At 54.0% G+C, this 11553-nt stretch overlaps 2 protein-coding genes across 3 annotated transcripts in view; both read left to right on the top strand.

The window, feature by feature from the left end:
• LOC104636651 (ribonuclease CL2) overlaps positions 1-2861 on the top strand; it is a 222871-nt gene extending 220010 nt beyond the window's left edge. Inside the window, exons 1-2 of one of the 2 annotated variants that reach the window (XM_075751688.1) lie at positions 1817-1905; positions 2332-2861. In XM_075751688.1, the coding sequence (XP_075607803.1) occupies positions 2338-2769 (432 nt within the window). In that variant the 5' untranslated portion in view covers positions 1817-1905; positions 2332-2337 and the 3' untranslated portion in view covers positions 2770-2861. Of the gene's footprint in view, positions 1-1816; positions 1906-2331 lie in introns of those variants that run through there. The other variant, XM_075751690.1, reaches the window with a different exon arrangement.
• A 5154-nt stretch (positions 2862-8015) lies between these two features.
• On the top strand, positions 8016-10807 carry MBOAT4 (membrane bound ghrelin O-acyltransferase MBOAT4). The gene is given in 4 exon segments (XM_075750683.1): positions 8016-8131; positions 8683-8898; positions 9153-10228; positions 10704-10807. Coding segments are annotated over 4 exon segments (1512 nt in total).
• Positions 10808-11553: the final 746 nt, after the last annotated feature.

Raw genomic sequence — 11553 nt, 5'->3', positions numbered from 1 at the left:
GGAACAGCAGCCAAGGGGAGTGCATGGGGCAGGAGGAGGGTCCCATCAGCTCACCTGTGTGGGCAGGGATGGGAGAGGGAGATGTGGTGCCCAGGCCAGCGCCGGGCAGTCAGGACTCCCCTGGGACAAGAGGGGACTGCAGGTTGTGGTTCAACAATGAACCTCGCAGCAACCTCTGGCAAGGATGCCTGATGGTCCTCCAGGTAGGGTAGGCTCTAGCACAGGTACCGCTGCCATGCCAGCTAGAGACAGCACTGGGACACAGGGCTGATGCAGACCCTTGCCAGACATGCAGGCTTGTTCCTCCTCCTGGGGACACCATCACCTCCCTGCCCACACCAGGGCAGTGGAAGGCAGAGCATGTCTGGGGTCTGGTGGTGAGTGCTTCCATGCCCAGCAGGAGAGTCAGCGAGGGGGCTGTGCTGATCTTCCATGTTTGTGAGGTTTTGGCCAGGTGCCTGAGCTGTTCCCACTGCAAGGGCTGTGTGACTTCGAGGAGGATTTCTTGAGAGGCCCACAGAGCTGTAGAGATGCCACCACAGCCCAGGGCAGGGCACTCTCCAAGGACTTTTTGGGTTTGGACTTTTGGGATCTTTTGGTACACTCTGAGGCCTCTGTGCTGAGGCAGCCTTGGCATGCTTTCCAGAGCATCGCTTTTGGCCTTTCTGTGCCTTTCGTGGCATCCCAGACCCCTCCTTATGCCTTTTGGCCTTTGACCCTGGGGCCTCCACGTACCTCTTGTGGCTTCCCACTGGCCTCTGTGTGCCTTTCATAGCCAGTCTTAGACCTTTTCCAGCTCTTTTGGGGAAGGTGGTGCCCAGGACTGAGCCTACCCCAGGCTGAATGTCATGGTGAGCCTGGGAGAGACAGGGAAACAGCTCTGTGCTGTCCTTGGGGACAGGTAGGTCAGATCTGATGGTGACACACACTCAAGGGGTGCATCTCCCAGCAGCCCATAGCCCTAGTGCTGAGGCCCACTCGTGGGGTGTCAGCATCCAGTGTCATTGTCCTCCTTGAATCACTGATGGGGTCAAACTTGGTTACTCATGCGAAAGAAGAGCAGCTGAGGGCTCCTGTCCACTTTCTTCCTCATCCTCTGTTTGCCACTTCCCATCACGGTCTCTACCATGTCTTTAAAGAGGATGATGGAGACCACTTGCACCTGGTGGTGACAACCTCTCCCGGGCACTGGGTGCATCTCCCTCTGGAGGGGACGTGCTTTCCTTGGGGCTCCATCAAGGTTCTCCCTGGTGGTCGAGAGAAAGGTGTGGGGTTTTGATGGGCTCAGGCTGGGTCCTGGCTCTTTGCTTGTCTCTGGCTCAGTGGAGCAGCTGGGAGCATGTGAGGTAATGGTGGGGCAAAATGCATCCTGGCATTTCCCAGGGGTATGAGCTTGCTTGCTGGAAGTCACAGGGGAAAGAGACACATAGCTCCTGAAGTGATACAGGATGGCTGTAGACACACCACATCATCCAAGAGGGGCAAAACCATCTCTCAGCTGCCCCAGAGGTGATGCTGACATCCTATGCCCCCACCAGGGAACTAGGTATCTTGCCCTGCCGCCCAAGGGGACCCAGCTGTCCTCTTCCCCATGAGACACATGGCCCAGACCAGAATGCACGGCCCAAAGCAACATGGCCGGGGGCACCCAAAGGGACGTGCGCAACCACTCACATGTTCATTAATGACTACCTAATGACCTTGGGGGGGCCGCGAGGGGGAGTGGGGCCTCCTGGACGCCTGGCTCCCCCCCCATATCCGCTGGACCTTGCTCTTTGCCCTGCCCCTCCTCCTGGATCCTTGCCCATTGGGCCCAGCTGGGGCCAGTATAAAAGAGGCACAGAGGAGTGGGAGGGATTCCAGAGACCCCGAGGCCATAAGGGAGACTGAGGCACGCACACACAGGTGCGGGTGAGGGATGCGGAGGGTACCAAAGTGTCTGCGGGAGGGAACTGTGAGGAACCCAAGCATCCAGTGGGGGAGGGAGGATATGTAGGGGATCCAGCTGTCAGGGCGGGGGGGATTTATAGGGAACCAAGGGGCCCAGGGCGGGGGGGTTGTTCCATAGGGGACCCAGGCTTCTGGGGTGCAGAACTGTGGGGACCCAGGTGTCCATGGGGTGTTCTGTAGGGCACCCAGGCATCCAGGTGGGATCCACAGATAGCCCAGGTGTACAGGGGGAGTCCAAGGAGGGGGATCCCTGTGCATTTAGAGGGGGTTTGTAAGGTATCCAGGTGTCTGGGAGGGGGAATTTGTGGAATTGAGCATCCAGGGTGGGATTTCCAATAGGGTGCCCAGAAGTCCAGGTGGCCCTGACCCCACTTTCCACAGGTGCTCATGGCAAACTGGGCCTTATGCATGGCGGTGGTGCTGGCAGCACTGGCAGGGGCGTTGGGTGAGAGCCGCTATGAGAAGTTCCTGCGGCAGCACGTGGACCACCCCCGGACGTCTGCGCTTGCGGCGCACCGCTACTGCGAGACCATGCTGGCGCGCCGGCGAGTGACAGCCCCAGGGCGGCCCTGCAAGCCCTCCAACACCTTTGTGCACGCACCATCTGAGGAGCTGGTCGCCGCCTGCACCCAGATGCCAGACGCAGTGGGGTTCCACAGCACCCCAACCTCCATGAGCCTCACAGCCTGCCGCCTGCGGGGGGGGGACACTCGGCCCCCTTGCACCTACCGGGCCCGGCAGCTCCAGCATCATGTACGTGTCGCCTGCCTTGACGGGCTGCCCGTGCACCTCGCTGGCACCTACGCACCCCTCCAGTGAGGCTTGACGTGGGGGGGGCTGTAGGTGCGGATGTGGATTCTCCCTCCCACTGGGGGCTCTGTTAGGGCTTGTAATAAAGGAGATGCCACAGGCCTGGGCTCTGGCATTAGCTTCTAGGGGGGACCCTGCGATCCTGCCCCTCTCTGGGTGCCCCTGAGCCCCCTTGGGAGCCCCCAACCCTGTCCAAGGTGGACTTGGCCCCTCATGTGCCTGATAAACTCCTGGGTTTTCCCAGTCTCCTGGGTGTCCATAGCCCCCTAGGCTGCTCCTGACCTCTCTTCTGCCTCATAGACTCCTGCCATGTTCCCTGACACCCCCCTTCTCAGGTGCTGCACAACTCCCCTGGGTGTCCCATAGCCCCCCCCCCGCCCCGGCTCCCCTTGATCCCCTGGATGTGCACCCAACTTTCTCCCCCTGGCATCCTGACGCTTTGGGTGTCACATTGCTTTTCTGGATGTCCCATAGCTCCTGCAGGATCTTCAACCTCCCACATGCCTCATAACCCCCTGGATACTCCCAACTTCCCCCATGCTTGCCCCATAAACCCTCAAGTGCCCCACATTCCTCTCTTCCACATCTCCCCTCTCACCCCATCTGGGGCCTCTCTGGGGCTGAGGCTGCTCTTCAGCCCTCTTGGCACCCCCATGGAGCTGAGCACTGGCTGGGGCCACACACAGCCCTGAACCACCACCCCACGCACACTGAACACACACAAAACCGCAACACACGCACACGTGCAAACACACAAAGCACACAAAACATGCACTGTGCACACAACTACACACCATACTTGCAACACAAAACATGCACACAACGCGCACACACAATACACAAGCACGTACACACAACACACACACTACATCCACACATGTACACACACAAGTATTTTCCTGGGTTTGGATGGGATTTCAAGTGTTTCAGCTTGTGTTCATCACCTCTCATCCTGTCACTGGGCACCACTGAGAAGAGCATGGCTCCCTTGACTTCATTCCTCCCCATCAGTACTTATCGAGACGCTGATAAGCTCCCCCTACCTGAGCCTTCACTCCTCCAGGCCGAACAGTCCCAGCCTTTCCTCTTATCAGAGATGTGCCAGGCCCTTCAGCAGCAGCAGCCCTTTGCTGGACTCTCTCCAGTATGTCCATGTGTCTCTTGTCTGGGATCCATCTCTGGATCCAGAATTCCAGGTGCGTCTCACTGGTGCTGAGCAGAGGAGCAGGATCACCTCCTTCGACCTGCTGGCAACACTGTCTAACGCAGCCCAGCACCTGCATCTCTGCTCTGGTCCCATTGCCCAAGGAGTCCTGAGGACTCTGATGGAAGTCTTAACATGCAGGTGCTGTGCTGCTGCAAAAAGGCAGCCCAAATGCACTCAGAAATTGTCACTAAAGAGGAAAAGAAGTGCAGCAAGTGATATTCCTGATTCTTTTCAATTGCTCCCTGTCCAAGATATCTCTTCCTCATGTGCCTTGAATAACTGAGGTGCTCCTTTTCTGGAATTCAGGAGAAGGGCACTTGGGGGGCCCTCCACAGACTGGTGAGCTCAAACTCTCAGCCCTGCCCCAGTGAGAAGAGCTCTGTTCCCTGTACACTGGAGAGGATTTGGGGTATTTCAAAGGCATTTGGGGCATTCCTGGCCTGGGAAGCTCCAGCAGACTCACTCCTCCACTCTGCTCCCTCCTGGCCATGGGAGGAGCAGGGTGGGCTGACCCTCTCAGGAAGGAATGCCTGTGGTCTCTGCAAGTACGCGGATTTGATCTCTGCTCTGTTTCTTTCTTACCTTGGTTCATCAAGGCTTGTAGGAATACTCCAGCCTCTCCATCTGTTCTCTGGCAGCTCAGATCACCCTGACACAGAGAGAAAAATATCGTGACTGTGATTTACCCTATGAGCATTGCACTACAAGCTCTGAAGAGCATGGGAGAGGTGGCACCCATCTTGGGGAGACAGATCTGAGCAGCAGTCCCAGAGCAGCAATGCCAGTGCTGGCATGCTCTGCACACTGGGGCTACCTGAGTGTGCTGGAAAGTCTGGGTTGCCCCTGGCATCTCCCCTGTGCTTGCAGGGCAGCTCCATCCCTCCGACACATCCCATCCTGTTATTGCACTGTTGGTTTACCACTCTGCTGTGTTTTCTCCTAAGAAGCAACTCTGCTTCTTCAGCATATGTTGGTGTCTGTTCTTTGTGAAGGCTAAAGGGGAAAAAAGTCAGTCATGAAGGAATCAGGATCATCCTGAGGGTGTTAGGACATCTGCTTTTTCCAGCAGCCAGTGGCAATGCAGATCATACCCAGGTACTTTATCTCTGTGGCAAAGCAGCAGTTGATCTGCTGGTTTCATAACAAGGATCAGAAAAGCTGCAGCTGCTCCTGCCATCTCCAAAAGGAGATGCCAGGATAAGAACTGGCTCTCTGCAGGACTTGCATACCATGTGAACAGGAATGGAAGGGGAACAGCATGCAGCCCAAGACCTTTTCTTCCCATCACTGGCTACTGTGCATGGTCCTTGGAGCTGCACACCTCTTGTCTCAGGAGTTCTGTGGTGAGGTTAAGGGGAACCAATGCAGAGGATGGTCTCCAGTGATGTCAGTCCCTGTTCTAAATGTCCCAAAACCTTAGGAGGTACAAGAGGATCCATCTGGCCTTGGTCTCAACAGCAAAAGGAGTTCCTAGTAAGATTCTGCCTTGAAAATAAATCACCTTGGCACAGGGAAAGGCACAGGGCTGATCCCTCACCTGCACTAAGTTCAGCTGATGTGGCTGAATTCCAGAGTAGCAGGGCCATATTGCAGGCAAAAAAGTGACTTGCAGAAGTTTCCCTTAATTTAATTTATTGCCAATTAACATACACGTTTAATTACTGATTTGGGTATTGAGAAGCACAGAAGATAGAAGAAATTACATGAGCATTTATGGAAATACCTTTCCTCCCCCTTCCCCAGGCACAACTTCAGACCTCCATGAGTGGGGTCACAGCTGCACTGTCTTTAAACTACTGGAATGCAGCCCTTTATCCAGGGAGACAAAAAGGCCTTTGCCACAAGCAGCAGCAGGCCATTTACAGGCAGTGGTCAGCAAATTTGGAATGGCAAAAAGCCAGCATGGTCCTTTCATGTCCTGCCTATGACAGCCAAACATAAAGTCCCAAGGTTTGTAGTTGATTCTGCCTTATACCACCACAGGAGGACAAAACCCATCATCTCTGGGTTACGGATGGTGGTTGAGCAGCTTTCCTAAGGTGACAGAGAAAGCCTGAGACAGGAGCTCAGTCCAGGCCTCCTGAATCCTGTTTAAAGGCCTCCCAATTTATGTGCTCTTCTCTAGAGAAAAGACAAACTGTGTCAGCCTGACTTTTTCTTTAATTTTTTTTTGCTTTCAATGCTTGTCTTTCATTTTCCAGTGTGTCCTGCAGCAGATCAGTATAGGCTGCATTACAATAGGCAACCAAAACTGTTCCCAAACCAGCAGTATATTCCACCAAGAAAGCAACTATAAACTTTCCGGATACTAGCCCAAAGCTAGTATCTGAGTCGTATCTGGCTCTCTCACATGCTTCACTATGGCTCACATGCTCGCTGTAAGATCACACTTCCACCACCCGGCATCTGATGATATAAAATGAGAGGCATGAGCAGTGTAATAACATTTCCAATGATACTGTGGAAATTCATTTCTGCTTCTTGAAAAGCAATGACATTTTTGCAGAACCATAGCAGAGAATTGCTTAAGCAGGCACTGCAAAGGCCTTCAAAAATATTTACTCAGCAAAGTCAATACTGGGCTCCATGGATTTGGCAGAATGAGTCCTGTGAAACCAGGCTGTTGCTGCATGCCATGCATGCCAAAATTGACATGGAAAAAGCTTCTCTCCAGTGCTATTGATTGTTCTTAAAATATACCTTGCACAAATACAATTTCTCTGTAGCATTTGCTCTAATACTTTTTTCCATGAGGTTTTGATCTCCCACATTGTTCTAACCAAATAACCCATCCAAACAATGGGGTAAGCTTCCCAACATAGCGATAGCTTGAAAAGCTCAGTGAAGAGTAGAAACATCCATAAAAGTGAGACTCGATATATTTTAAAAAGAAATCTTTCTTTTTTTTTTTTTTAATGATCACCGATCTTTCTGTAACTTTAGGCACCAATTTTGCTCTTTTTGTTGAAAAACAGGCTAATCTAAATATTTTAAAGCATTCATCAAAGGAAGGGGAAAACCTTACTTCTTCTACCCCTCCACTATGTTATTCTTTTTCTTCCAGGAGGAAATTCCAGGGTAATCCTCTTTGCAGTCACACTGTTCATGTGCCTAAAATTAAGCAAATATCAACTGCGTTTTTTTAAAAAATCCATGAGCTTTCCATTTGAATTTGTCTGTTTTTTCTTAGTTGTATATCATGAAGAAGAATCAAATCCCATAGACAGATTTTCTTGGGCTTTTTTGTCTGTTTAGCATGAAATACTGCTGGTGGCATGATGAGAGTATATGGCATTATGGACTGGCTTCACGTCACCCTAGAGATGACTCTTCAAATCACCTTTCAAGTCTAGTCCAAAAGAGGACCATTTGCTTTCTTGTATGACATGTTTTTTTAATGAATGTACCGTTTAAAGAATAAAAATTGTTTGGAGAGAATAGAGCTATTCCTTTATCTCTGGTAAATAGAAAGTCCCTGTAGCTTGGACTGAGTGGTGGGGCTGAGGGGCTTACCCTCCTTTGGCACTGAGAAGTGGCAAAACCCATCCTCTCCTTTCTGTCATCAGGGGTTTAAATACCAGGACGTCCCCACCGCGACCCCTTAACAAGTGAGGCCAGAGCTAGGAAGAAGCCACAGCTTTCTGTGAAGGACTGAGCTGAGAGGCAGCAAAGAGAAAGGACCAAGCCTCTGGAGTACCTGGGGATTTTTCTCTGAGGTGCATCCCAGCACAGCATATGGCAGCTCAAAAAGGCTCTTATCTTGGCAGCTCACTCTCGCTGCCTTCAAACTATGTGGTAATGGCTCAGGCGTCTGGCAAAGCAAATAACCAACCCCAACTTTTTCCACCTACACACAAACCTTGGGATAGAGGTGCTTTAAGGAGCCAGCACTGATGAATGCAAAAAACACGCTCCTCTTCCTGCAGATACCTCTGTTTCCTTGGCTCTGCTCTGTGTTTTTGAGGTCCAGCCATATATAAAGAGGAGCGAACCCTTGGCTCAGTCCTTTCTCCAGGCATCAGAGGCAGCTGAAGAAGCAAGGTGCTCGATGTGCTGGGCAGACCTGCTTGTCCTTCCTGCAGCCCCATACCGGCTGGTGGCTTTCCCCTTCGCTGCGCTTTTCCATCATCTTTGTGCTTCTGGGTGCCTCTCTCTGACTGCCCGGTACGTGGTCATCACCCCTGCTGCTGCGCTGAGGACGGGTCGTGCCTGTGGATGTTTTCTGGGGGTTCTCTTGGCCAGAGGTGCAGCGGGACACATGGTAGCAAGTCCCCACTGGCTCGGGTAGGGACATTTGTATGACTTGGATGTGAGCTGTCCCCGGTCCCCCTTCTCTGCACTGGGGCCAGATCAAGGTCATTAAGGACAAACCAGCCAGGCCAGACCCTCCAGTGTTGTGAGAGATGGGTTTAGGGGTGTACCAGGATGAGCATATGGGCAAGGGGAACAGGGCAGGGAATGGGGACTGTCTCTGGTGTGACTAAATGGGGACCAGGCAGAGCCAGCAATATCTGTCCCAGTCGTTGTCCCCCCTTTCCTGCTTGCAGCTATGATTGCCCAGTGATCCCTCAGCCCCATGAGAGGCCAAGAGGCAGGCTATAGGGGGACAGTGGAGGCTGCAGGACCCAGACTGAGCCCCACTGTCAACACTCTGGCAGGAGTTTCAAGCCCCATTTTCCCCAAAAGGCAGCCAAAGGGCATCTGGTCTCTTCTAGGTACATATTCCTCCTCGCTGGAGGATGTCTCCTTGCTGGCACAGCCATGGGCAGCTACGCCGTGTTGCTCCTCATCCCTGCCGCCAGCTCCGTGCTCGTCCTCCTCTCCGTCAGCCCAGCTCATGCCCACACCTGGGTCTTTGCCCTCCAGATGTCCTGGCAGACACTCTGCCACCTGGGTCTGAGCAGCCAGGAGCTGGACCCACAGGATGCCAGGTAATGCCCCAGCTTTGCCTCCTTCCCGCTCCTCCCCGTGGTGGGCTGGGGGCTCTTGCAGTCATTTTGTGAGGGTGGAGGGCCCCCCGGGCCACACTGGCTCACTGTTCCACAGCTGTCAGTCTCCCCTCTAGCTCCGGCCACATCCCCGTGCATGGGCAATGCTGTGTCATCCCCCACGTGCAGCCTTGTGCCCATGCCTCCAATGTTCCCTTTGAGACTCTCAGCAGCTCTCAGGTGCCCTCTCCTTCCAGGCCAGCCGTTGTCCTCTCTGCCATCATGTTGCTCACCCAGAAGGCTACATCTCTGGCTCTGGACATCCATGAAGGACTCGTGCCACTCCAGCAGGGCCAGGGGCTTCTGCAGTGTGCCCTGCCCCTCTGCAGCTACCTGCTCTTTTTCCCAGCACTCCTTGGAGGTCCTCTGTGCTCCTTCAGCAGGTTTCAGGCCCAGGTGGAGTCCTCGGGGGCTCTCACCAGTGCGCTGAGGGCTGCCGGCCAGCGGTGCCTCTGTGCCCTGGCCCTGCAGGGGCTGCGCGCAGGGCTGGCGGGAGGGCTGGCAGGCAGGCAGGGCTGCGCCGGCCTGGGCTGCCTGCCCCATGCCTGGGTGCGGGCCCTGCTCCTCAGGCTGGCCTACTATTGGCACTGGGTGCTGGATGAAGCCCTCCTCGAGGTGGCGGGCTTCGGGCCAGAGGCGGGTCAGGGAGACCTTTCCGTCCATGACCTGTGGACGCTGGAGACCACTCACCGCCTGGCCGTCTTTGCCCGAACCTGGAACAAGAGCACATCCCGCTGGCTGAGGAGACTCATCTTCCAGCGCTGCCCGGCCCAGCCACTCCTAGCCACCTTTGCCTTCTCCGCCTGGTGGCATGGCCTCCGGTCCGGGCAAGTCTTTGGTTTCCTGTGCTGGGCTGTCATGGTGGAGGCCGACTACCGTATCCATCCCTTCCTCAGTATCCGAGCCACCTCCCAGGGTATGAAGCTCCTCTACAGAGGCACAACTTGGGTCTTCACGCAGCTCATTGTTGCCTACATCCTGGTGGCTGTGGAGACTGAGAGCTTCTCCGCACTCTGCCTGCTCTGGACTTCCTGCAACAGCATCCTTCCACTCTTCTACAGCCTCATGCTGCTGCTGCTGCTGCTTGCCAAGAAGCTGAAGCAGAATTGAGCTTGTCCTGGGCTAACTTGTGTGGCCAGTGGGGCACATCCCTGCACACGATTGAGAAGTGCTATTGGCCAAGTAATCTCATATAATGGCATCTCTGGAGAACCAGGTTGGCTTTTACTCCTGGGATATCCCCCATCTTTGAGGGATGCTCTGAAGCAGGGAGGTGAGGTCACCAGACCACTGGGCAAGAGGGCTTCTAGCAGTACTGCCTGCCCAGTGTTCATCTTGGGGCTTTGGGTCTCAGCCTCATCTCACGCGGGAAGCACACAACCTCCCCACCAAACTCATCTGTGCTGCAAATGCACCAGCCAGCAACTGTGCCCAGCTCCTGGGAATCCATCCTCCATGGGGATAGCAGGCACTGGCAGACAGCTCTCTTGCCACCTTTCTTGTGTGCATGGACCACTGGGACCCTGGACACAGGGAAAGGAGCTGGCAGTCTGTCTGGGGGCAGCACAAGACAAGAAACACCCCTTCCCCACCCAGCAGTACTACCAAGATGCATGGGTCTGTGGTGCTCCTCAGCAATTGCAACTCAGCACTGTCCCTGTGGCATGTGAACCCCAAACTGGGTTACCAATATAGACATCTCCCGCAATCCCCGCTCTCTCTGAGTGGGTGACATGCTTGGCCCCCAGGGTGCAGGGTCAGCTGTATCCCCTGCCACATGGGGAAGAGGGATGATCCATCCCCTCCACCTCCTGCAGAGGATCCTGGGCACGGGGACAAGAATGCCTCCTAGGAAAAGGGGGGCTGCTGTCCACAGCATGCTGAGGACAGCAAAGGCAAGGAGGAGTAAGCCAGCAAAGTCCTCAAACTCAATTGTGACATTCAGCCGAGGCTTAGGTGTCACTTTCCCCACAACGGCTACACAGCAGAAAGCCTAGCGCACTTCTCCAGTTCACGCATTGGCCTAGCGCCTAAAAGCCTAGGACTGTTTAGGCTGGAAAAGAAGCCTAAGTTACCATAGGGGAAACTATCAGGAAAGCATGGAGCTAAGAGTTTCTGCTTATATGAGAGCAGGAAGCCACCCACCCAATCTCAAAATAATATAACTGAAAATGCTACAAGACTATTGTTGGCCTCTGGTCTGCTGGGCATGCTGCTGCAGGGTACCAGGACCAACACCAGAAGCAGTCTGAAGTGCCCAAACTCAATGGAAAGCATTTTCATCAGGTTAACATCCCTACGCCATGCAGACCCTGTGCCAATACGTGTATCAGTGTTCATTACTAAACTGAAACTCAGCATGCAAAATGGATCCAACCTTGTTTTATGTGGGCCAGTTGGATGTTTGGCTACTTCTTGAGTCCTGCTGAGTACCCAACCCAAGCTTTGCAAGCCACTTGCCCCACATATTATCTCCCTGTTGCCAACACAGCCTGGATTTGTCATGGTCAGGCCCTGTCTCCTTCAGTGCTGTCCTGCAGATCTGCCTCCAACTTATTCCCTACATCCATGCTTAGAAACTGAGTCATCTCTTCATCT

The sequence above is a fragment of the Balearica regulorum genome, chromosome 4 (assembly GCF_011004875.1).
Source record: "Balearica regulorum gibbericeps isolate bBalReg1 chromosome 4, bBalReg1.pri, whole genome shotgun sequence".
In the NCBI taxonomy this organism is placed as follows: Eukaryota; Metazoa; Chordata; class Aves; order Gruiformes; family Gruidae; genus Balearica; species Balearica regulorum.
Note: the sequence above shows the minus strand (reverse complement) of the source record. Positions and strands in the feature narration are given on the sequence as shown.